Source organism: Morchella sextelata (assembly GCF_020137385.1).
Source record: "Morchella sextelata strain SCLS chromosome Unknown scls_15, whole genome shotgun sequence".
Lineage (NCBI taxonomy): Eukaryota > Fungi > Ascomycota > Pezizomycetes > Pezizales > Morchellaceae > Morchella > Morchella sextelata.
In genome coordinates this window covers 184,890-210,255 of record NW_025408630.1, presented here as the reverse complement: position 1 = coordinate 210,255, position 25,366 = coordinate 184,890, and the positions used below count along the sequence as shown (strand labels likewise).

The 25,366-nt window shown below is 44.3% G+C and overlaps 6 protein-coding genes across 6 annotated transcripts; 4 read left to right on the top strand and 2 right to left on the bottom strand.

The window, feature by feature from the left end:
- Positions 1-108: 108 nt before the first annotated feature.
- H6S33_003383 (uncharacterized protein) lies at positions 109-2,247 on the top strand (the record flags this gene model as incomplete). Its single annotated transcript, XM_044835126.1, has 6 exons — positions 109-384; positions 446-469; positions 610-802; positions 902-1,273; positions 1,464-2,054; positions 2,102-2,247. 6 exons carry the CDS (start codon positions 109-111, stop codon positions 2,245-2,247), a joined length of 1,602 nt encoding a protein of 533 aa, XP_044691744.1.
- A 1,124-nt stretch (positions 2,248-3,371) lies between these two features.
- On the top strand, positions 3,372-5,942 carry H6S33_003382 (uncharacterized protein; the record flags this gene model as incomplete). Its single annotated transcript, XM_044835124.1, has 3 exons — positions 3,372-5,253; positions 5,486-5,803; positions 5,908-5,942. 3 exons carry the CDS (start codon positions 3,372-3,374, stop codon positions 5,940-5,942), a joined length of 2,235 nt encoding a protein of 744 aa, XP_044691743.1.
- A 3,625-nt stretch (positions 5,943-9,567) lies between these two features.
- Positions 9,568-10,178, bottom strand: H6S33_003381 (uncharacterized protein; the record flags this gene model as incomplete). Its single annotated transcript, XM_044835123.1, has 2 exons — positions 9,568-9,689; positions 9,938-10,178. 2 exons carry the CDS (start codon positions 10,176-10,178, stop codon positions 9,568-9,570), a joined length of 363 nt encoding a protein of 120 aa, XP_044691742.1.
- Positions 10,179-11,469: 1,291 nt separating this feature from the next.
- On the bottom strand, positions 11,470-12,964 carry H6S33_003380 (uncharacterized protein; the record flags this gene model as incomplete). The annotated part of the gene is made up of 4 exons (XM_044835122.1): positions 11,470-11,642; positions 11,722-12,280; positions 12,352-12,570; positions 12,728-12,964. The coding sequence occupies 4 exons, from the start codon at positions 12,962-12,964 to the stop codon at positions 11,470-11,472; spliced, it is 1,188 nt and encodes a 395-aa protein (XP_044691741.1).
- A 671-nt stretch (positions 12,965-13,635) lies between these two features.
- On the top strand, positions 13,636-17,861 carry H6S33_003379 (uncharacterized protein; the record flags this gene model as incomplete). Its single annotated transcript, XM_044835121.1, has 15 exons — positions 13,636-13,885; positions 14,029-14,345; positions 14,627-14,714; positions 14,782-14,883; positions 14,966-15,015; positions 15,077-15,112; positions 15,166-15,807; positions 15,859-15,987; positions 16,039-16,215; positions 16,271-16,629; positions 16,692-16,926; positions 16,983-17,042; positions 17,101-17,379; positions 17,492-17,693; positions 17,770-17,861. 15 exons carry the CDS (start codon positions 13,636-13,638, stop codon positions 17,859-17,861), a joined length of 3,018 nt encoding a protein of 1,005 aa, XP_044691740.1.
- A 4,527-nt stretch (positions 17,862-22,388) lies between these two features.
- On the top strand, positions 22,389-23,603 carry H6S33_003378 (uncharacterized protein; the record flags this gene model as incomplete). Its single annotated transcript, XM_044835120.1, has 9 exons — positions 22,389-22,476; positions 22,564-22,601; positions 22,660-22,744; positions 22,951-23,058; positions 23,128-23,220; positions 23,287-23,359; positions 23,407-23,426; positions 23,499-23,539; positions 23,598-23,603. 9 exons carry the CDS (start codon positions 22,389-22,391, stop codon positions 23,601-23,603), a joined length of 552 nt encoding a protein of 183 aa, XP_044691739.1.
- Positions 23,604-25,366: the final 1,763 nt, after the last annotated feature.

The window sequence follows — 25,366 nt, the reverse complement described above, 5'->3', positions numbered from 1 at the left end:
CTACTACTACTACTACTACTACACTAGTGCTACTACTGCGACTACTTTATAAAATCTCTATTAAAGATTCTAGCTTCGTGTTGCCTTGGGTAATCCAACGATCGCATCATGGCAACCACGGTAGGCACAGGAACCTCGGGGGCTTTCGCTCTTGCACTGTCAAACTTCAAAGACAATCTGCCTCGAGAAGAAATTCAAGCCTTTACCGGCTCAACATTGGAAGATATTCGTAAAGAAGCGAGCGCAATACAGGCTATGCAGGAAAAGAAGGGAATGTTGCGAAACATGAGAAGAATCCAACCGTTGATTAATGGCCTTACGCAATTTTCGGGTGTCATTGAAGTATTTGTACAAGCTAAGCCTGAGGTTTTGGCATTCATATGGGTACTTCCTTCCTTATCTAGGTGATATGTATGAAACCTGCTGATAGATTTATGTTTAATAGGGTCCGATGAAATTCCTGCTTCAAGTATGCACCAATTCTACCTGTTAACTTATGTTGCCCATTATGTTATTGTCGGCTTCCAATGCGCATATGCGGAAAGTGGCCGAACGCCTCATATAAAGAAAACATAGCTTTGTAGCTACCAGTACTAAAACTCGAGTCAGGTTGCAAGCTCGTATACGCTGGCTTACGATAAGCTTCTAAACGCTTTCGAAAAACTAGGGGAAAACCTTAATAGATTCCAAGTATTCGAACAAACGTTTCACGATGTTCCTCGAATGCAAGAAGTCATTGTAATAATATACGAGGATATTTTGGGATTCTATCAAGTCATATTAAGTTACTTCCGAGGAAAATGTGCTTACCTCCATCTATGATATGATCTTCCTAAGTTCAAGCTCTGGTATCCTATTTACAAATGTGAATTTAACACTGATAGCATCATGGACGCTATAGATTGGCGAAATCTGTTCAGATCCGTGTGGAGTACTTTTGATGAGAGGTTTGGAAAGATATTGTCTGATCTTGATCAGCACAAAGCGCTGGTCGACAGCGAAGCTACAGCAACCAACATAGCCGAAGCACGTGCCGCCCGTCAAGCAGCGCAGATAGCGGAAGAAACAGCAAGAACTCATAGAGACAAACAAAACATACTGCAAATCCGGGAATGGTTGCATCCTGTAAACTACGACGCCTTTCTCGCAAAGCTAGGAAGTCCCTATAGGACAACTGGACTTTGGTTCGTTCAGGAGGACAGTGTACAAGCATGGTTAGATATGACAGACAAATCAAATAGATTATTGTGGTTAACTGGTATTCCTGGAGCCGGTAAGTGTTGCCTTTCCATTCACCTCTTTCTTGTACGTAAATGCATGCAAGTTACTCTTGAGTTCATTAAATGGTCGGAATTCTTAGTAGGGATTTGGTCGCAACGGTATCCGACCATTTAATGAACGCCCCAGTAGATACACGAGGAAAATGTACAAATTGAAGATCACTAATATTAGGCACTTGGCAGGCAAGACATTCTTATCAGCTTCGTTCTTAAGACATACGCAATCGATTTACGATAAAAATGTGCCTATAGCTTATTCTTTTCTCAGCCATGATAATGATAACACATCCGCAATGATATTGCGAACACTCATCTCTCAACTACTACACCACAATCTCCAGCCATTAACGTACTTTGATGAGATACGTGAATCGAAAACCCACCCTCCAAGCTCGCAGGAAGAGGTTCAAGAAATGTTCAAATTTATACTTGGGGATATTGGTGTTTCTTACCTTTTTATAGATGGTTTAGACGAAATTGACATCGAAGAGAGAAAAATGGTACTCGATACGCTATGCTCTCTCTTGGTCGAAGCAGAACATCTTAAAATATTTCTCAGTAGCAGAGCTGAGGTGGATATATCAAGATCCTTGACAAAGGTTGAAGTTGTTGGGCACGTTCATCGCGTTGATCTAGCGGGGAAAAACCAGCAAGATATCAAAACATATATTACAGAAGAGGGCAAAGGAGTCTTCGAGAAATTCACGAGCTTGGACGAAGATACAAGACAACAGGTTCAAGGTATTCTTGATCGAGTGTGCGACAGGGCTGAAGGTATGTAACCTCTACGTTATTGTCTTGCTAGGACTCACTATGTATAGGTATGTTTCTATGGGCTCGCTTGGTCATCTATGACCTGAAAAGCCAGATTGATATGGAGGGACTTGAAGACGCGGTCCACAATTTACCAGTTGGGCTCGATGCGGCGTTAGTATTGGCACATCTTCGAAAACCGTTCCGCGTCTAGCTAACTCGTGTTCTCCTCCATTTCTATCTAGGTATGGGCGAATTGTAAACCGTATAAATGAAAAGCTATCTGTGAGAGAGCGGGACCTTGCGAGAAGAATTTTAGGATGGGTTATGTGTAGTTCAAGACCGTTAAGTCTGAATGAACTTAAGCAAGCTTTGGCAATCCGTGAAGGGGATAGTTGCATAAACAAGCGGAGAATAATATTGATACGGTTGGATGAGCTTTGTGGACCCGTCATAGAGTTTGACGCAGAGGATAACATCCACTTTGTTCATTTCACCGCGAAAGAGTGAGTTTTCAGTAATGATCTATTGCTAGCTGTAAGTAGCTAATAGGGTGCACTTCAAAGATACCTCACGAGCAAGTATAGCGGGATGTTTATACGGTACTCAGATGCTCATCAAGACATTGCGATTACCTGCATCACATATCTGTCATTTTCCTGCTTTGATATAAACATAACCGATGAAGAAGTCAAAGAGAATATACTATCGGGAGACTATTGCCTCCATCTATATGCTGAACGAAATTGGATGTATCATGTCAAGCATGCAATAGAGCTGGACCATGATGATAGCTGGACTCAATCATTTGTTTCTTTATTGGTCAAGTTTGTACAACTTAGGTTGGACGAAAGTTTACCGCAAATGGTCGCTAATCAAGATATTCCCTCCGATGGGTGCTTCTTGGAAATTCTCAACCCTTCGACAAACGTACAGAGACATCTCATTAATTACTATATATTCAATTCCGGAGAGGGCTTATCTAAAGGAATTTCATGTGAGTCAACCCTGGCTATGCTTCGATATATGCCTCGTTGATCTATTTCTTATACGCTTTTGCAAGTCGACCCCTTTACACTACAAAAATCGACGAAAAGGTTTAGACAGAATCTTGAAGATATTTTCACTTCCTCTTCGATGTCGAATGATCAGGACCAACTTCAAAGTATCTATAAAAATTACGGTGGAAACATATTCAAGTGTTCTCGAGTGCAATGCTTACATTACGTTAATGGGTTTGACACCCAAAACAAAAGAGACGAGCATTTGGATACCCATACTCGACCTTTCCCATGTAATGTTCAAGGGTGCGATTTTGTCTCAATAGGTTTTGCGACTATGGTGACCCTTAAAGCTCATCTTCGACGGTATCATCAAACTTATTTTTCCGATATCGATACACAGACCCGAGGTCATTCTAGCCTGAGTAACTGTCCACCCTTGGGAACACTGGACCTCACAAATCTCTTATTTGACACAATAAGTACTGGAAATGTGTCAATGGTCAAGGGCGTGTTGGAGCTTGGTGTCGACCTAAATTGTGGTACCTTTAACAACAACGGCGAATCCTTCTTACATTACACACTCAGGGCAGGACACAAAGATATCTTTCAACTACTTTTGGAGAAAGGAGCTTCTGCTGATACCATGAATAGGGAGCCGAGAGCTACTATTCTGAACTCTGCAATCTCTAAAGGATCAATAGAATATGTTGAATTATTATTGGAATGGGGAGCCAGAGTTAACAGATTGGAGGAGGGGATAAGTGCGAATACAGTGGACGTGAGCAATATTCCCCCGCCTTTGATAGTGGCAATCCGAAACAACCAGAAGGAATCAGTTAGACTCCTCCTCGAGAATGGAGCGGATGCCGAATCAAAAGATCTTCACGGCAATGAAGCTATGTTCCACGCCATCCAGACGTCTTCAGATATGGTCAAGCTACTGCTGGAGAAGGGGGCAAGTGCAAATACAATATCGGCGGGCGGCATATTCCCGAAGCTCCCGAGAGGCACCCCGGCTTTAATAGTAGCGATTAAAAACGACCAGAAGGAATCAGTCAGACTCCTACTCGAAAAAGGGGCGGACGTCAACTGGGTAGATCGGGATGGCAATACAGCTCTGATCTACGCCGTGAAGAAGTCTCCAGATATAGTCAAGCTACTGCTAGAGAAGGGGGCAAGTGCAAATACAATGACCTCGGCCGGCATTGCGGCTTTGATACTGGCGATCCAAAACGACCAGTCGGAATCAGTCCGACTCCTCCTCGAAAAAGGAGCGGATACCAGCTCAAAAGATTGGAATGGCGAGGCAGCTCTGATCCTTGCCATCAAGAAGTCCCCAGATATGGTCAAGCTACTGCTGGAGACGGGGGCAAGTGCAAATATAATAGTAATTAATACAATCATGTGGACGGGCAGCATGTTCCCGAGGCTCCCGAGAGGCACCCCGGCTTTAATAGTAGCGATTAAAAAAGACGAGAAGGAATCAGTCAGACTCCTCCTCGAAAAAGGAGCGGATGTCGAATCAAAAGATTCTGACGGCAATCCTGCTCTGATCTCTGCCCTAGAGAAGTCCCCAGATATGGTCAAGCTACTGCTGGAGAAGGGGGCAAGTGCAAATATAATAGTAATTAATACAATCATGTGGACGGGCAGCATGTTCCCGAGGCTCCCGAGAGGCACCCCGGCTTTAATAGTAGCGATTAAAAAAGACGAGAAGGAATCAGTCAGACTCCTCCTCGAAAAAGGAGCGGATGTCGAATCAAAAGATTCTGACGGCAATCCTGCTCTGATCCTTGCCATCAAGGAGTCCCCAGATATGGTCAAGCTACTGCTGGAGAAGGGGGAAAGTGCGAATACAATATCCTCGGACCGCATTCCGGCTTTGATACTGGCGATCCAAAACGACCAGTCGAAATCAGTCCGACTCCTACTCGAAAAAGGGGCGGATGCAAACACAAAGGATCCGAAAGGCGAAGCAGCTATATTCCACGTTGCGAGGATTACTTATCCGTACCGCGAGATGCTCCCAAGCAAAATGGATAAAACGAATGAAAGCAAGCTAGCGATAATCAAACTTCTAATATCGGCTGGCATTAGTGTGAATATAAAGGATTCCCAAGGAACTCCAATTCTGGTTCTGGTGGCCTTAAGTAGGAAATTAAGAGTTTCAGCTGAGTTTCTTATCTCAAGGGGAGCGGAGAGGGACGTGGAAGTTGGTGAAAAATGTAGAGTGCCTGCCTAATCCTCCATTAGGAATACACATCTCCATCCAAACCTTATTGCATTATAGGGATTACCGCTAACTTACAAGATAATAGTTATAAATAAACTCGGGGTACTACAGAAGACCGGTAGTGCACCCCATTGATTTAAACATACATGTACATGTATATTTAAGCTTTGTTAAACTGCAGGAGTCAGCGCTAATTGAATCTCTAACGGATATAGATGCACTCTTCGAAGCGATATATTTTGGAATGATAAAAGCCGTTACAACTCTTATTGAAAATGGAGCACGTGTCGACTCGCCAGACAAGGCAGGAGTAACACCTCTTATGGCGGCCATAGTCAGCCCCTATTACGAATATCCGATTCTTAAAACCCTGCTTGAAAGGCTTCTGAACGCCAGATCATCGGTCAATTACGTAAATAAGAAAACCAATGATTCGGCAGTCTTACTTGCAGCACAAAGGATTACGGCAGATTCGGCGGCCGATGAGCTGAAGCTTCTTTTGAGGCACGGTGCAAACATCGACATGACAGACCGTAGGGGACAGACAGCATTACACAAAATGGCAGGAAAAAAACATATATTTGCCGCTAGAGCTCTGCTGGAGCATGGAGCTCGTGCTGACATACGTGATAAGCAGGGAAAAACAGCACTGACAATTTGGCCAGAGCTTAGTCAAACAATACTTTCAATGAGCGAATCACAGTCCTCACTACAATCGAGTGTACCGTTGTCGATGGATGAGACGTAAATATCAATCGAGGACATGTGTATTTCCCGCTATCGGATTGGTTTGGGTAAAGGAAGTGTCCCAGATTATCGTTTTTCTTATATTTACATTCGGGCTTGATGGGGATGATTGGTTATTTCCTTTTTATTTCTTTACAGTTCTTCCTATTTCTTTTCTTTTCATCTTGACATTGTGGGCTCCCCCCAAAATCGATTATTGAGGACCTGGGAACTTTCATTTTCTGCGTAAACCATATATCTCTCGCAGCGATTGGTAAGTCAATCCGATCTACTGACCACTTCCTCCGACCATCGAGGATATATTCCTATGGTCATATCAAGAGAGAATTTGGCTAATCATCTGTTAGTCGATCGATTCCTGACAATTCTTTTCATTCCTTGATATTTATTCTATCATTCATATTTCCTTGAAGTGAGTGACATCCGTTTCCACATGACATCCTGTATCTGAGCATTGGTATCTAACGGTTAGAACCGATCACAAGACGTCGGCGCGGATTCAGAGTGGTGGTATTCGGTGATATTCCAGAGACTTCTTTCATTTTGCAATGTTTTCCCGATTTGGGCGGTAGTAGTATTGGGGCCCTAGGTTTTTCCTTTGCTCGGATTAGGTTATGTTTTATTTTCAGATCATCCCAATATGATGTCCTTTATTTGTGCTAGCTGGTCTTTGATTGAATTCCATCTAAACTAAGCTATATATGTACAAGATTGATGGGATATATGTGGGGCGCTGAAAAAAAGGTAGATTCAACTTGATGAGGGCGCTACAGTTAAGACGGGCCTTGAAGAACTGAGTATGGTGGTCTCCGAAGTGTCGTAGGAAACTATTACGCCCTGATCAAGTAACCAATGGCCTCCAATAGCTTCTAATGGTTCGGAGAGCTATGTTGTTTTCATTAATAGTTTTAAAGGTAATGAGAGGTTATTCTTAGTGGGAGTGTATACACCATTTCCCACCGTATCCGTGCCTACGCGGGTGTGGAGTATTGGATATAATCGAGCGCGTTAAGGCTAGAAAACCCTTTCCGGAAAAATTTAGTTGACATCCCCTCTGCCCTCGTTCATTTGTATTAGTGAGGTTGGAGAACAAGGAAGGATATGATCTCAACGATTGATTTTTGGATTAGTTTGGAAGGCATGGTTTGATGATAAGACCTATGAGCGGGTAGATGTCGCCGCAGCCAGTAGTAAAGCAGGATCCATCTTCTCTTGCTACGTTTGTTACCAGAAAATATTAGAAAGTGGTGACAGTTGTAAGGGATTCCTGTATTGCCATAGAATATGTGACAGGGGGATCCATTCCTCGAAAGATCAAGTTCTGTGTGCGACAAAGCCATACCCCGAGATAACCATAACCCCGTATGGGGTGAGCCGGCTGATGAGTCGCTTCTCTGACGGGGACCCGGCGGGCTGCGGGGCGGTTTGGTGTAGGGTACAACGACGTTTGCAAACCTGGCCTTCATTAATTAGGACATCTCCGCCCAATACCGCTAAGGTTAAATGCGGGCGCGTTATGGATCGATAAGTCGCATGTACCTACCTGTGTTCATTGCGCGCGCGGTGCCTGTAGAACCCCGCCCAGAGAAACGGTGTGTCCGTTCGATCGAGGCAAGCCCAGCTAGTGAGACTTGTATCACAGGGAGTAATAGCTGCTCGCACCGGCTGGAAGAAAAAGAAAAAGAGGTGTTCACAAAGGCAAACTAGGCTTATAGTTTAAAGTAGCCTTGGAAGGCTGATCAGGGAGCAGTCGAGGTTCACGATTCTTGGCGTGCAGGGCGAGAACCCCTGCTGAGTGGTGGGGCTCGCTTGGGAGTGTTTCCGCAGAGCCTGAAGCCTTACCCCGCTACTAGTAACAGCACACTCGCCGCCTAGCGTGGATGGGCGTCCGGGAGCTCTTATACTCGCCAACTTGATTATCACCGCGCAAGGATTTCTCCACTGATGAAAGGCAGAAAGACGTCTCAGATCTTTCTTCTATGTACAAGTTTCTTTTAGTTAGATCAGCTAACAAAGTTCGCGAGTTTTTGCGGTACTGCCTGGGGCGCCATAGTAACTGACCCCGAACTCTTAGTGCATGCGCCGCCTCTCTCTCCGCTGTTTATACGGGTGAGGATACAACCTGCCCTTAGCTATTACACAGATTTCTAGGCGTAGTTAGTCCTTACTTCAAGAAAGGCTCTCCCGGGCCCTCCTTCTCGGAGGGATGCGTATACCAGGCCCGCCGGTGGTAGATAGGGAATATATTTAATAGCCTACAAACCATTAATCATAACCAAGCAGCTTCTACCGAGCCTAGCCCGACCTTACCCAACAATTCCGGAGCCGGATACCTGAGGAGGAACAGCTGGTCTATCCCGTGCTCTTTCACACGGGAGTTGAATATGCCATGAATATGTACTGTTGCATATATAGTCATCCTGGATTGACAAGCGTTAACATTACGGTGATTTTTCTGGGTTGGAAATTGTGACTACACATCGTTTTGCACTCTATCCTATCCTATAGGCCTCCGTTGATGTAGTATAGTCTTATCATGGCACTTGGGGAGGTGCGCTACTCTGTACATCATGAAACAAACGGCTAGTGATAACCACGGTCGGGACGGAGACACATAGCAATGAAGCTACCTTCATGTTTCAATACGGAAATTGTTCTTAAGGTCATGCTGAAATACAACAGATAATGTTATGGAGGTATATACTCATAGTTGCTGAGGTATAGTATCTATAAATATTTTCAAATAAACGGCGGTTTAGAGTATCAACTAAGAACCAGCATAACCTCCCATCTTGGAGGTTCCCGGTGGTAAAAGAACTTCCGTACTCGTTCTGACTGTTGTCTCCTTAGATTTCAATATATTGGCTCGTTGATGAAACACGAGTGATATACTATGATCCATATGCTGGGCCAGGCATCTCGAGTATTTACCACGGTATAATTCACCATCAACACCCATATCATCCAAAACTCCATATTATTCCATCCTTTGTTGATTAGGCACCTTATTCTCATTGGCTCTCACATCGATACAACGCAGTAGGAGCAGAGGAAATACGAGTGACGTTTCAAGATTACTGAAACCGGAAATGGAGACGTTATTAATGTAGTTCGAGAGAAGGTCTGCTGTCATTCCTATTCGGTAGTGGGTTGGAGTATGAGAAGGCATGATGGAATAAAATGGTTGGATTATCATACTTGAGCGGGCTTGAAAAGTGAAACCAATATAGGGAGTCTAGAGCTTGAAGGTTCATTCGAACTTCGGAGAAGGCCGTGCGTACGTAGGAGATGGTATAAAACCAACAAAGATAACAAAGAATTAAACATGAGCAAAGTGATGAAATCCCTCCCAAAGGTAGCTAAATCCTGCAGGACGTTCTATGACAAGTCGACTTGTACTTAGGATCGAAGATATGGGGGCTCGCATTTCATTAATCCTTTAGTACCAAATGTTATCTTTTGCATATCCGAAAAAATGCAGGAGAAGGAAGGTTCGCAGTTCATACTCTAACTATAGTCAACCCTGGTCTACTAATCCACGATTTTACGGTCAAGCACCAGCCACAGCGGTGATGCTGACACTCTCCGCATTCTTGTATATCAAGTGGGTAGCTTCCGTTACCAGGACAACTCGATCTGCCATTGCCTCCACAACAAACCCAACTACACCATCTTCATAGGAATCAGTCAGTATTTCAAAGACATAATTATAACCCATCAAATTGCTTTCGGTTATTGTTGCCAAAGAGATCTATGTTTCAGCCTACGCCGGTAGGGCCAAGCTGATTACAGGATAGAAGATGATCACTGGGAGCCTGCCAAAGTCTTCATGGTGGGATAGGGATACAATAGAAAAAGTCACTCACCAAAGTAATGTTAAATCAAAGCTACCCTCGTGTAAATTATCTACATGTATCTACTAATGAACGCATTTTGCGGGAACAAAGGCACTTTCAATTCATTAACTGATGCATATCCCCTACCACCACTATACTCATAATCAGTGCCACCACCACCACCACCACCACTACCAGTACCGTAGATGACGTTTGAGTTGTAACCCGTTTGTAGTTCTAGAGCTGCACCTTGTTTGGATCTTAAATCGTCACTGGACTCCAGTTTCGAAGCGTCATCTGGTCCAGGCTTCGGCCAGCGCGGCATCTCATTTTTGGGGTCAGGATACTCTTGGGTCGCAGGGTAAGATTGTGTGTCGCCCGAAGGATGGGGATGGCGTGCTTCACTAGCTAGGCATATGTCACGAATAGTAAACCCGAAAGGCATTGCGAGGCTATATTGAAGGTTGAAAGGGTCCTAAGGACACAGAATACGATATGATGAGTGGTGTTGTTGACTTAAGTTACGTATCCAGGTGGTATTAATCATAGAGGAACACCTAGAAGAACAAGGCTCAAAGGTATTTCCCCTCGCGAATTGGTTGATCGATCGATTTACGCTTTTCTGTCTTAGTCACACCCGTGACCAACCAAGCTCTTCGGGATCGAGGTCATAACCGCATATGAAGAGACCAAGTCTTCAACCGAGCGGTGATATTGTAGGACATATCAGCGCTGAGAGGTATTGCAATGCTCACAAAATGCTCGGATATATATATAAAATGTACAGAATACTTTCTTAACTTGGTGAGTGATACCACTCCAGAACGTTAACATTGATACGATTTAGGTCATTCATATTACCTTCACTAAAGTTTAAAGATTGGTGGGGGGCCGGCGGTGATACGTAAGTAGCTATAGAAGATGGTAGAAAAATAAGAAAATTAACAAAAAAATGAAAATATATTCAAGCTGAGTAAAGCCATGAGGGTTCTCTCAATCGTAGCTAAATCCTGCAGCACCTCGTATAGCAGATATATGTAAATTTCGACCCGAAAATATGGGGGGTACTCGTGTTTCATCCCTTTCATGCTAAATGTTATCTTTTGCATATCCGAATAGCACTAGAGTAGAAAGGTTTGTAGTAAATCGAGATTGTGTATATATACGTTACATAACACTGATGTATACCGCTAGCCTGTATGCTCAAGACCTCGCACCGATTACAGCGGGGATGCTGACACTCTGCGCATTCCAAATATAGAGCAACTAGGAAGTAGGCTCCGTCGGTACGACAAGAGGCATTACCTCCAGAACAAATCCAACTACATCATCTTCTTAGGAATTAGCGTTTCAAAAACAAGCATAATTATATATAAGTCATCAACTTAATTGCATTTAATTAATGTTGCCGAAGAGGTCTCTATATCAGCCTACACCGGTAGAGCCAAGCTGATTACAGGATAGAAGATGATCACTAGTGGCAGCCTGCCAAAGGTTACATGGTGGGATAGTGATATAATAGAAAAGTTCACCCACCAAAGTAAGATTAAATCGAAGCCACCCTTATGTAAATTACCTCTCGACTAATGAATTCTTCGCAGGAATAAAGGCACTTACTAGTAATCCTCGCCGGAGTACCCCATTTGAAAACGGCCGCCCCATGGGACTGGGTCTAAGCCAACAGCTGGTTCGGATCCTGGGTCTCCACCTGGTTCCAGTTTCGAATTGTCATCTGGTTCTGATTCTAGATTGTCACGTAGTTTCGGGCCTAAACCAACAGTACGAGCACCTTAACGTATCAGTTACCTGTATTTAAAAATAACTTATTGAGTATAAAGCGCTCCTCAACCGCACCCGCCTAGAGCTACACCTGGCGATGAACAGATCGGAAAGGGCAGTACCCAGCTTAGCCATTGTTCGAGTAATCCAAGGATGTTTCAACGCTATGCATGCCTCTGGATGTTCCGTTGGATTGGGTCTTAATAAAGATATGATAAAGTCTTTGAAAATATCTGGCGCCGCACTAACGTTTAAATGATTGTCGGGAAGGGCGCGAGATCCCTCACAGTAATTTAAAAATTCTCTAGGCTCAAAGGACGTAGCCAGAACATCGTCGCATGGTCCATGATCAATTCCGGACATGGAGTAGTCCTCATCTGGTTCAGAAGGAATCGGATTCCAAAAGGGCAAGTTTCCAGTAAAAAGCTCGTGTGAAATCATTCCCAAAGACCAGATGTCTACCATTGCGGTGTATCTTCTCGTATGGGCGAGCTGTGCCCTTGGGAAATATCCTGATATCTCGGGCGCCATATACTTTGCCGTACCAACCTCGGTTTTCAAAGAACTATCGTCCTTGAAACATGACTTTGCGATCCCAAAATCACAAACCTTGATGAGTAATGGGGTGAGTGAAGCGATAAGAATGTTCTAATAAAAAATATATATGGATTAAAGTAATTAGCTTGAAACTGGGTCTTCAAGAGTAGAGGGAGACAAACCGATGGTTTTAAATCACGATGGCATATCGAGTGTAGGTGAAGTGCATCAATTGCTTTTAGGAGCTGTATAGTAACTTCACGGCAGCTTGCCTTAATGCCCGGTCTGTCTCTTCGCATATATTCATCCAGATTTCCCCCAGAAACATAATCCGTAATTATGAACATAGTTTTGTTACTGTCTTGATACCATCCGTGGAACATGACGAACATCTCTGGATACTGTTTTGAAATCAAATATTATATTAGTACATACATGTATATCAATGAGGAAAGGAACGCAATTTTTAAGACTATATATATATCTCACATCCCGCGCAATTATCAATGCCCGCAACTCCGCTGTGAGATATTTTGTTCTGCCTTTATAAATGCGTACCGCAATCTCCTTTACCGCGCGGCGGTGTGCTTCCCCGGTGTCAGGATCCGTGTATCGCTGAATATAAACCTCGCCGAAATGTCCTTGCCCGATATCTTCTTCTCTGTGCCATAATCGCGTACAAGTCGTGTTGTCGGGTGCTCTGCGACTCAGCTGAACCACGTCCCTAGGTCCCGAGAAATCTGCCTCAAATCTCCAATCGTCGTGCTCAGGACTTAGAGATATTGTGGACGACATCGATCATCTAGCCGGAAAGTAAATGGAGAAGTAATATATATTATAATACCACGCAAAAGGGCCCAGGTTGAGTGAAGCCGAGTTCTCACGCTTTAGGGGAGCTAAAGCTTTGCCCGGAACCAGTTGGTGTGCTCGAGGAGACTTAGCCGGCCCCGCATTTTTATCGGAACTATGGTTCCCCCAGTCTTAAAGGTAAAATGAGAAAAACGCCAAGTCTCGAATAACTTTTCAACCACGATTGATATTAAAAATCTGGAAAGACAAACTCTTCTTCATCATGGTATCCAGCTTTTCTCTTTCCATATTTTTAATATCAATCGTGGTTGAAAAGTTATTCGAGACTTGGCGTTTTTCTCATGTTACCTTTAAGACTGGGGGCACCATATATATACCTAGTATCATTTTTTCAAGCTAGAGATTTCTACATCACGAATAAAGAATTACAGATATCTCTTTAACCATAAATAGAGGCGTTTAGAAGGGCATGCATAACTTCCATTCTAATTTTAAAACCTGCGCTAGCGCCGATCGCGAGTCCCGATAAATAAGCAGAGATCTCCTGTCAAAACCCCGCATCTCAGTGTCCGAGTAGCCAGTTCCACACAAATCATAACACAACACGAACGTTTTCGAGATATAACCCCTTAGACGCATCCAAACCATTAATATCTATGCCAGATAACCCCATCACCAATCAGACAGATATTCCAGTTTGCACGGCAGGTGTATGTCTGGGTATCTTACACGAGTACATAGAAAACCAAAGGCCCGCCCTCAAGTCGTTCTACGATGCAGACTCATTGATGCAGCGCGCATTGCGAGCAGAAGGAATGATCAAAACTTTGATTAGGAGGGGATGCGATCATCGGACTGCAGAACAACTGTCATTACTTGTACTTTTTGACTTGGTAATATTAGTTGGTGGGCAACCTTTAACTTGACGTTTCCCTCTAAATAGAGATAATCATTGCCCTAATATACTTAATCCAATGGGACGAAGATTTAGTTGTACTAAAGAGATAGAACAATTACGGTACATCATTGATGCTAACAGATAAACATAGATGATAGCCTCTCTATGGGAAATGCCGAAGGTGGTGCTACGGTTACGACTCTTAAGAGGATATTAAAGCAGATTGCGAAGGTCTATGATCTTGCCAACCCCGGAATAGGTATCTCATCTATCAGGTTTTTGAACCAGGAACTAGGAAAAAGGAACATTACTAGCAAGAAAGTGGACAAGGTCCTCGAGAACCACCAGTTCAACGGTATCGCAAATATAGGGACCATGTTAGATAAGCGTATCCTTGAACGCTTTATCTATAATCGTCCCTTTCGTCTGCCGAAGCCGCTCATATTTATGATGATCATACACAGTGAGGTAAGGAATTTGATACCTAGGCCCGATTAATCCTCAATGATCGACAGGAATAATGGTGGGACTACTAGACCCATATCGCGGTCGTAATTAATAATTCTAAACCTACAATTCGTTAGACTTATGTGTCTACTTGCCTAGCTGACCATCCCATGGTTATTAATTTCAATCTTAATTAGACACAGATCAAGATAGTCCTAACCATATTCGACTAATATTTGATATTACTGTTTGATCTCATAGTTTGGGTACACCTATTCTAATAGACATTGAACATAATACAGGTTGAAGGCGAGAGCGATGATACGTTAGAGAGAGTCATTAATGACTGCGTTCTGGAGTGTAAAGCCTCCAGCACACTGGGGGAGGGCGGTTAGTAGTTATATACACTTTACCAAATGAAACATTCAAGTCTGATAATATACCTTGAATATTATAGCTGCTACATTTCTCATTTCGCGTATCGGTTATGATGAGGGTGCAGAGCGTTTTCTCAAACGTCTTACGTCGAGAGGCATCCAGAATCTCTATTGCTTTCCACGTACGTGCATCGATGCATCCTTATAAATTGTATCTAATTTTTTCACATATCAGTCTAACTTACATTTCTTCTACATATGTAGCTTACGTACCACTCGAAGGCTTAGATGACACTCTGATAATATGGAAAACTGTTTGTGTTACTACTATTTTATGTCATGGAGGCTACTAACATGAATGTACGATCGATTTAGCTGAAGGGATTGTTTGTAGATGCATTATACGATACGGTATAAAGATTTCTCTCTAACACCCCCGATTGGCCTACTAAAGTAACAAATAGAGTTACCAGGGCAAGGCAATCCTTATTGGGAGTAATGAACTAGGGCAAGAAGAAGAAGATATACTTGCAAATATACCAAAGAAAGAAGGCCATGATCAGCTTCAGGATGTACTAGGGCAAGAAAACGAAAATCCCTTCTTTAGTTTACGGAAGCAAGCGATACAGCCCGAGTTTTTCGATCCCGCATGCGAGCTCTCCTACGTCTCCTCGGAATTCCCCCAGAATCACCTCCAGCAATGTTGGCAAGAAGACGAATCTCTATGGCTGGATAAACCAAAACAGGGTGCAGACCGACTTCAAGAGTTATTAGGACCAGATGACCAAAATTCTTTCCAGGATTCACTGAAGAAGAGCTATTCAAAAGCTTTCCCCCAAAGTGTTTTCGATTGTCTTTTTACCCCGAGCCCATTTAAGCCTGTGGAAGAAGAGAAAAACATCCCCCCGAAGGATAATGAGCTAAGGCAAGTAACTGAAAACTGGCACCAGCATTTGAGTGCACCGGACTTTTTCCACGACCTCCCCCAGACGCCGGCACAAAGTGGCAAGAGTACTGAACCAGTACCTTTCAGCCCATTTTGCCACGAAGAACGCCGAACACACCCCGGGAGGAGCATGTCATACGCCGATTTCTTGAATTGGGACGTGAGACGCCTTTATGATCTTCGACCTGGTTGTCCTACTAACAGTCCTTAGGGAAGCGAGGTAGAAGTCACTAAAGAGCGATCACCATCGCCGCCGGCTGAACAACCTTTCAGCTGGGGCCGGAAAAAACGCCGACGACGCCCCAGGAGGAGCACCTCTTGGTCCGACCTTTCTGATTGGGTGAGACGCCTTGATGACCCTCGGCCTGGTCGCCCTACTAACAGCTCTTAGGCCAGCGCTGATGAAGACGTTGAAGAACGTTCACCATCACCACCAGCACCCAAAACTAGTGGGCGACGAGAGACAGACGCAAACCGAAATCGCGGATACCCTGCCCCGGGAAAGTCAGAAGACCGGGTAACACAAAAAAGGGTACGGGCGGACCGGTGCCTAAGACGTGTTGACCAGGTGGGATACCTTCCTGAGCTTCCTGGTTACCCTAGCTACTAATGGTTCATGTAAGACAACGCAGGATCGAGAAAAAACCAGCAAGATTGTTTTCCGTGTTAGGGGGATACCATATGGAAAATCCTTAAGGTCTATATCAGTTGCGCTTAGCGCCTCGCCTCTGAAACTACGCAGTAAAGATATATGGATGGATGTGGATGAGTCCACAATAGTACCAGACTGTTACGGCTCCAACACACAAATGGCTTTGATACAATTTATTCCACGGCCGCCAGATGAGCTACAAAGTCTTCGAATCAACGAAACTTACACCTTGCGGCTGTATAGATCAGGAGAGCAGATTACTGTGGATAAGGATTTCTTTGGGCATACACAGCTCTATCCTACGACCGGGCAGATAGCGGCAGAGCACGTGTTTCTTCCTCCCCCCCTCCGGGTATGTACGGTACAATGTCAGCTAATATGATACTTTATAGTATTGTCGCAGTATGTGGATTAAATGGTCATCCATACGGCTCGTGGGCAGCCAAAGCAAATGCTGATGGAAGAACCAGAATGTGGCTTCGTCATTTTCTCCCGAAGAGCCTTCACCATTGTAGGACTATGGTCTATGGTTACAACTCTAATCTCCAGCACCAATCAAGGCATAGTATTCAAGACTACGTTGATACATTTTTGGAGGAGCTGGAGAAGACAAGAAACTCCAAAGAGGTACCTCCCCATACATATACATATAAAACCACACATCAAATTAACTAATTTCTCAGGAGAGGGAGAGACCAGTTATATTGATCGCTCATAGTTTTGGTGGCATCGTGATTGCTCATGTAAGATGGCATTGACCCTCGTCGAACATTCACACCTAGCACTAAAATACTTAATCAGTCAATAGCCAACGCTACAGAGAAACAATTAAAATGCGGTTCTCTTATCAGTAATATTAAAGGGATTGTATTCTTCGGTACTCCTCACCGCGGGCTTGTTGTTGACGACTTACTTGCAATGATCGGCGACCAGTCCTCCAGACTCAAAATGGTTCAGGACCTGAGCCCAGACTCCCTAGTCCTTCATGCTACGTTGGAAAAATTTATCAAAATCTGCGAGGAGAAGGAATGGAAGATTGTAAGCTTTCGGGAAAGAGGACAAACTAGAAAACTTGTCAAGGTTTGCTTCCCGTATGGTTTAATGAGTTCTTTCCCGCCCAAGCCTGCAACCTAGGCCTATGTTTAGATTTAGTTACCTGTACAATCATGTTGGAGACTAATTGTATCCCTAGGATGAATATGGTGTATGGGCCCGCACGGGAGATCATTACACTGCGGTCGAAAGTGAGTCATTGGTTCTCAATTTACCGAATTCAATCGAAGAGACGTTACCTGCAGAAGGTGATCATTCCACGATGGTCAAGTTTGGGCATGAACATCACTCTACTTATACCTCACTATTGCGTAAATTAAATGAGCTCATCTTTAAAAAAGGTATGGGATACGATTATTTCTTATGTTTCCCCATATGAAATCAAACTTGCAGTAATATCTAAGCATTTTTAATCAGGTTATGGTCGCCGTCAACGATCTAGTTCGTTTTCAGGCTCTGATAGCGAAGGGGAAGGTATCAGGAAACGGACCAAACCGATTTGCAAGTGATATATGATGCGTAATTTGCGGCGGACATGTTTATCTGATAGCGTATCACAAACATGCGTGAGAATAATGTAGGAAATGACATTTGTACGTGAATCATTAGACTCTCCGGAAATACTTCGGTCCCGACGCATTTTCATTAAATTTTCACACGCTCCCCACGTCATTCCTTCCTTCTTAGAGCCATAAGTACACCCAAAGCCCATTGATACAGATCAGTCACATGTGCCTGGCTTTCGCTGAGTTTAGGAGGAAAGATGTTTGCAGCTCAGCGAGGGAAGCTGTCTCGTGCCCAGCCAAAACCTCTTGGCGCCAAGGTTCGTACCTCACGCAACTTCTTCGTAGACGCCTTCACAGGGTATGGGATGGTCAATTTGAGTAGAAACCAAAAGAAGTAGTCGATCGCCCCTAGCTGCGTATTATATATATCACTCCGGCGTATATTTGAGATTGACCATACCCCCTGTTGACCACCCCCGTGAAAGCACCGGATCCCTTGCTGTCGACCCGTACGAAATCCTCTGAGAACACCACTCTTTCTACTGCAAGACCAACTTGCTACCCCGGATTTTTTGCTATCCCGTACGAATTCCTTAGAATCTTGGCAACCCGGCATATCGAAGTCTTTTAGAGAAACGCCGAAATGGAAAGTCCCAAGGAATGAGAAGTCCCAAGACCACTCTGCTTACGTATGCTAGCTGCATGTGATATGTCATTTTAATCGCAAGACTTAGAAGTGCGCTTGAAGAAATTCTGACGATATGAGAAATTTCCTGTCAACGTATTCCTAATCCCATGCGGGCCAAGTCCCTCTCATGCGTGCACAATGGTCTTGGGTCTTTTTAATTCTTGGGACTTTCCATTTAGGCTTTTCTACGGTCGGTAGCTAAAAGACTCTATTGATTGTCAGGTACATACCGAGAACCCCTGCACGTCATTCCCACGACTAGAGGACATGTATCCTTTAGTATGTCACTGCCGTCTCGAACCCCCGATAAGAGAGTGAATACTTGTGTGAGAAATCTGCATGCAATCAAGGTTTCCAGTGGTTTACCGGTTATATGGTTTAAACCGGTTCAACGGAACCGTTTAAGTTAACAGTTGGTACAGTTCTTCTCGCCCTCAATACATGGTTTGAACGGTTTAGGGGTCTGCACAACCGGTTATACCGACGGTTTAAACGGTTTATACAACTCATGTTCGTAAGTTCGAACAGCCCAATTCCTGAGCTCGAGCAGGTCAGTTCCAAAGCTCGAACACGCTGTCCGAGAACATGAACACCTATTTTTAGGACTGTTATCACGGTGAGTATGCCAAAACATAAACCGCAGTTTAAGCGGTTAAACCGGTTGAAACTGTCAAGATAAATAGTTAGTACAGTTGGTACAGGTTGAGCTCCTTGATTTAGTGGTCGGTGCGGTTTTGTCTTCTATCACAACCGGTTTCTACCATTGGAAACCTTGCATGCAATGCATCTATTTTTGATCGTAAGAAAGATGGGATCAATGAACTAAGGCCACACTCTTGGCACCAACTTTATCAGGGTATTCATCATTACATTATATAGGGGAATTGGAATCATCACTGATTAAACTTAGTTCCTGGATACACAAGTCTAAGAGGGGGGGGGGGGGGGGTAAGTAAATTAAAGATAAGGTTAAGAACTGGTAAGTATGGGAACAACTGGGCCGGGATTTCGCTAGTCGTCTGTCTACAATCCCGATAGGGCGAAAACTCGCTAGACAAGATAAGAATTTCATAAATGAGCGAGATCGTTCTGGCTCGAAGGCCCAATGAATAACTAGACGTTCGATTCAAAAGGTCCGTAGTGTCGCAGCAACTGCCTATTTATCTGGATGGTTTACATCATAGGTTGTCACTCGTCGCAATACCGAGTGATATTCCATGACCAGCACGGGCCACCACATGAATTAGTTTCATCACTTTCGAAAGAGATGCATGTAACACGTCTAGTTTATATGATTATCGAGTGTGTGCTCTTAGAAATGTATCAATTGCCGGTGGGGGTATAATTCGGCCGGATCATGTGGCGATGAAGGTACGTATTTATCTACGGTACCAGGGCTATCTACGATACGAGGGCCAGCACCGTCACGAAACGAGGCATACCACTAACCGTCGCCACTAGCAGGCTAAAGAAATGATATTTTCTCCACCAAGGTCTTCAAGCAGAAAATCATCCTCGGATAAATTTCATCTCTCGCGATCGAGAGTATGTGGGTGCCATGCTTGGCAGCTTGGATGTGAATACGTTTACGTCGTTGGTGAATTAACCTTGGCCAATTGGACCTATAAGTAGTATTTAGGTTGCCGTAGACGAAGGAGCCAAAGTGTGCGTGCGAGCCCGGGCCACAGTGCGAGCGGTACAAGCCACCAATACTGGGATTAACGGTTCACCAACAGGTACTTCTCTCATTCAAACTATGCGCACAAATCGATACTCCATCAACCCTATCTCTCTACTCTTGTAATACTTGGTAGGTACTTGTAATTAATTGGTGATTGATTTCGGTCCTTCTGACCGCTACGTGGCTTTGGGTAAGTGCGGCAGCGACAGTGATGCATGAGGAGGTATTTGATTTGATACCACGTCGGATCCACCTGGCTAGTGATGCACACGATAAAAAACGTCTCGAGACTTTGTTTTTTTAGACGATACGAGAGAAGACGAGACCTGTAGGTGGGCAAGACAATTTGTCTCGAGACTGTCTTGATCAGTCTCGAGACGTCTCGAAAAATGATAAATTGTTGGAAAATGGAGCATTTTCCAGAGTAGTCTGAGACGTAAATTAATACGTATATAAATTAGAGAACATTTCGAACCCTAACCCTAACTTTGATTTTAATCTGATATACTCTAGTGCTCGAGCTTCAGTCTCGAGACTTTGCGCAATACCTACCCTAGGTCTCTTTAACCACAAGACCCGCTCTTCCCAGATGCGGGACAAGACGAGATCAATAGAAGTCTCGTCTTGTTTTGTGTTGTGTGCATCACTACACCTGGCGCTTGATATTCGGTCGCATAACAAGATGGCGCTCTGAATATCGTTCACCTTATTCCATCAGCAAATACCTTGCCGAGATAGACGGTGGTCGTCAGAGTTCGCTGTTAATCACGGTTAGGTCTATGGTACATGAGCTCTATGCCCCACGGCCGGCCACGACTGCAGGTACGTGGCCTTACTCTAATTCCACCTGGCAGACGTACTTGAATTGAAACATCCTGTCTGCAACCTGCAGTTGCAACCTGGTCAAGGTTGCCCTTGGGTTCTCTTATATATACTCCGCGCCAAGATCATCAGCAATATTGACATCTAACTTAATTATAAGACCACCTCGTCATCGACGCATCAGCTCCCTGGGGTCTGGCTTTGGTGTACTTTACTGGCGGATATATGCAATGAGCCGACCGTCGTTTCTCCCCCACTTCCTTCCTCCCCCTCCCAAACGATGTGAATGGATCTAGCAGCTGATCCAGACAATCCGCCTATCTCAAAGCACTTAGGATTTCAAGACCGTTCCAGCTCTGCCACTCACAATCGCGAAGAGGAATTCGAACCGATGCCAGAACATCTTTGCGAGGCCTTCAAATAGATATTTGGAATCCCGAAACAAGTATCTCTCTCCGGTGAAAATGGCGGCTCGTAGCCATAGGCTCTGAACCCAATCTGTTAGGTTAGTGAGGGTTCGTCCTGAGGCATATACCTATGATGCATATTTCGGGCTAACCGGCGATTGATGAAAGTAATTTTATATCTTCTTTCAACTGGTCGTGTATTTACATGCACAACCCTTAATTAACCCATCGATCTATAGCACTTTACTCTCACATCGGTGTCCAAAGCTTTAAAGGCCTTCCTTCCTTCCTGCAGAACTTGTTCCCCCGATAGAAACACCGCGCTCCGGACGTGCACGTGCGCACTTGATTGTCGGCGTCGCGCCCTCTCAAACGCATTGTGCTAGTGGCGGTCGAGTACAATACATGAGAATAGTCGTCGTAACATTGTGGCCTACCTCATTACAGCGCAATCGTTAGTACATATATTTATAGGCAGTATCGCAGCTTTAATAGACACGGGCACGACAAAAAGAAACGAAAATTTTCTGACCTCATTAGATTAACATCTAACATCTGTATACTGATTACTGATTCATCAGCCCAAGAGATATCCCCAGAGTAAATAACTTCCTTGAGGCACGTCAAGCCCAAAGCCCCCAATCCTCGAACACGGGTGAGAATAATTGATGGTGAGAACGAGAAACCTAGAGAACACACGAAATAATACCTTGAGCGTTCTTGTGGTTCATACTGCTATCGTTTCATTCCCGGACTGAAGATTCTTGAGGAAAAGGATATTTTGGGTATAATCTTGAGTTATATAACAGAGGAGAGTGGATACTGAAACTGATTTGGATGTCTACCGGGATGGTAGAAGGTTACTGATATGTCCTCACCGACCATTATAGCAATACTATGAAGATCAATAGCGCTATAGCAATACGCAGCAAATGGAGAAGATGTTCTCAACTGATCCTCATATTCCACTATCACCCACGGCCTACAACCATTGTCGAGTTGAATTGACTTTGCAGCAGCGTATATCCTGTTCCTATACCTTTACTATACTCGTTCAGTATATACGTATCTATATCACCTGATACTAACGTTGATAGGTAAGAAAAGAATCAGAGACAAGTATCGATGATTTCGGCGGACGAGACGTATGACATGAGACTAGAGTAGGAGACCCAGTTCGCGTGTAGTGAGTGTCGATTTTAGATGCACAGGGCGAACGGAACGTTGGGCACTTCGAGTGGACCATCTGGCTCTATATCTAACGTGGGCGCGCGCGCGGCTAAAGCAAGTAATTATGTGTGTAAATAAGAAGAGCTGCCACCGATTGGGTAGACCGTGTCCTCACATTCGGTCTATCTATTCGCTCCGCCGATGCTGGCAGCAGCAAAGATCGCAAATAACATTGTCAATTATTCCCCCCGAGAACTCGGGATAGGGTTGTGAGTCCTTTGGTATGTACGAAAACGATTCCACCCTTGTTACCTACCTGGTCAGACTGCGACTCAGAACGACCTCATTTCCCGTTGGAACAACATGGATCTGGAGAGATGATCACTTTCATCCCTCCTACAGCTTTATGTATCGCCTTGAACATCGCAGCAGGTACGGATCCCAATAATTATTTCTTTAAAACCTTTCTCGCTTAATTATACTTACTGCAGTTGATCATAGCGATGAGTCCTCTTGAGCCTTGGCCAGAGTATCTTCCCCGGGGAAGACGGGGTGGATCTGAGACAAGAGCTCCTTGTCAATGGTTAATTACATGTATGTAGCTGTGAAATAACTTGCCAAGCTTAAGTCCAATGAGTTCCTTTGCTCAGCCGCAGCAAGTGACAGGTCATTATCGACACGCCAATCGAGGACGACAAAACAACCGCCTCGTGTCGGGCGTGCGGCTCTCAGTGTAACTACATATATCACCCATTGGGCGGGGTGCATACATATCGCTAGAGTACCTACAGTAGCCCTAGGTAAGTACTCAAGGCGGGTCACTTCGGAGTTGAGCCTCCATGGGGTGCTCTACTGCATACTCATTGAACTAGAATATATACGTGACCAGGGGGCGAGTAGCCAGCTTGCTATGGTAAGTAACACTCCCGTCCAGTGTTGGTAATGAGCCACGACCCGTAACAACCGGTCAGTGTTAGGACCGGGGACGATCCGGACCCATCGGTCGTAAAGGCAATGACTTACATAGGTCGTATCCTCCCCGGGAAACTTTAATAGAATCGCCTTTCTTGGCATTGATACGACCTACATTATGACCGGTCGAAAACCCGGTCCCATCAAGATAAATCGTTAGGACCCCGGTCATTACCAACACTGCTCCCGTCCGAATACGCTAAAGACATCCTTTTTACTCTACTCTAGAGTACGACAGTGCAAAATAATTCTTTAGAATTTGAAAGCCCCCAAGAGCACTAGAGTATACATATTCTACTCCAAAACTAACCGGAGGCGGGTACATACTCGGTAGAGTATATATTCATATATGTACTCTGGAGTAGACACCCCACTCTACCATGGCTCAGAACTACTTGTAGGACTAGCGGTGTCGGCGCATATGTAGATATGCACATGCAGCTGAAAAGATGAGTGCAAAAAAGTAAGATCCCTGTCAGTAGATATCGATGCGTACTGCATACACAGAAAAAACTCGCCAAGGCTATCTTTTGTATGACATGCAATAGCAGTTGCGTCCGGAAACGCCAAAAAACTACAAGTAGACTACTCATAAGGCCTTAGTGTATGTCTCTACCGAGTTTGCCAGGTTGTATGTACTTGGGGCCCGTGACGAACTCGGGAGTTTCAAACTGAGTTACTGACAGACAGTTTTAAACTGGTTAAAAACTGGCTTGAGGAAAGCTGGGTGTCATGGTTATGAACTAATCATTGGTGTAAACCGAATTTTTGTCTGGGTTAGGGTAATTCGAGGTGTAAAATTGGATTAGAAAATGAAATTTGGGGTGGATTAGGGTAATCTTGGGGTGAATTTGGAGTGGACATCAAGGTTAGTTCATGACATTTGACAGTTAAAAACTGCTGTTTATGACAGGCTGAGTTCGTGACGCTGTTTTTGACTCGAGCTCTGAGTTCGTTACGGGGCACTAGTATGTACAGCGACCGGAATGATCTATGGAAAAACAGGGGGGGGGTGAAATTGTATGGCGAAATATCTGTGCACCATATAACTGTTTTTTCCATAGATCATTCCCATCGCTGTACTAGCGGCAGGCAAGAAGAACCTGAACATCGGTTTTCTGGTAGCAACCACTTTGACCCCTGTTAGCGCGTTTTTATGTTCAGGTTCTTGTTACCTGCCGCGAGTAAGTACTCCAGCACGGGCCGCCACGAGCGCCTGGGAAAGCTCTTCTTCAAGCGCCTCTACTTCTACACCCACGAGAGTAGAGTACTCTGCACCTGCAGACATATGCAGAAGTTGAAGAACCATTCAAAAGTCCCCATCACCTTTATGCTAATAGGTAACCTTAGTAAATATCAGTCAGGGGTTAATTAAACCTCAGAGTTATCCTCAAGGACCCCGGCAATTATTTCCATGACACAGAAGCTGACAGAAAGAGTAGACTTGTGCCTACGATCTGCAACAATTCTCACCCGAAAGGGCTAGAGCTTAGGTCCAACAAACACAACATGGTGAGACCAAGACCTTCTGTCCAACTCGCGTATGTATGTAAATGCATATAAAGCTACAGTCGTTCACCGTCTCTTGACGAATAGACGACCTCCCTAGCCACTAGGACACCCCCCTCACTCGGACAGTCAATCATGATTGGTTGAAAAGAGGTACTGAAGCCACTTAAAACGTTGATCTTTTCTTTTCTACGTTAACTGTCCGAGTGAGGGGGGTGTCCGAATGGCCCGGGAGGTCGTCTACTGCCACTCGACGAAC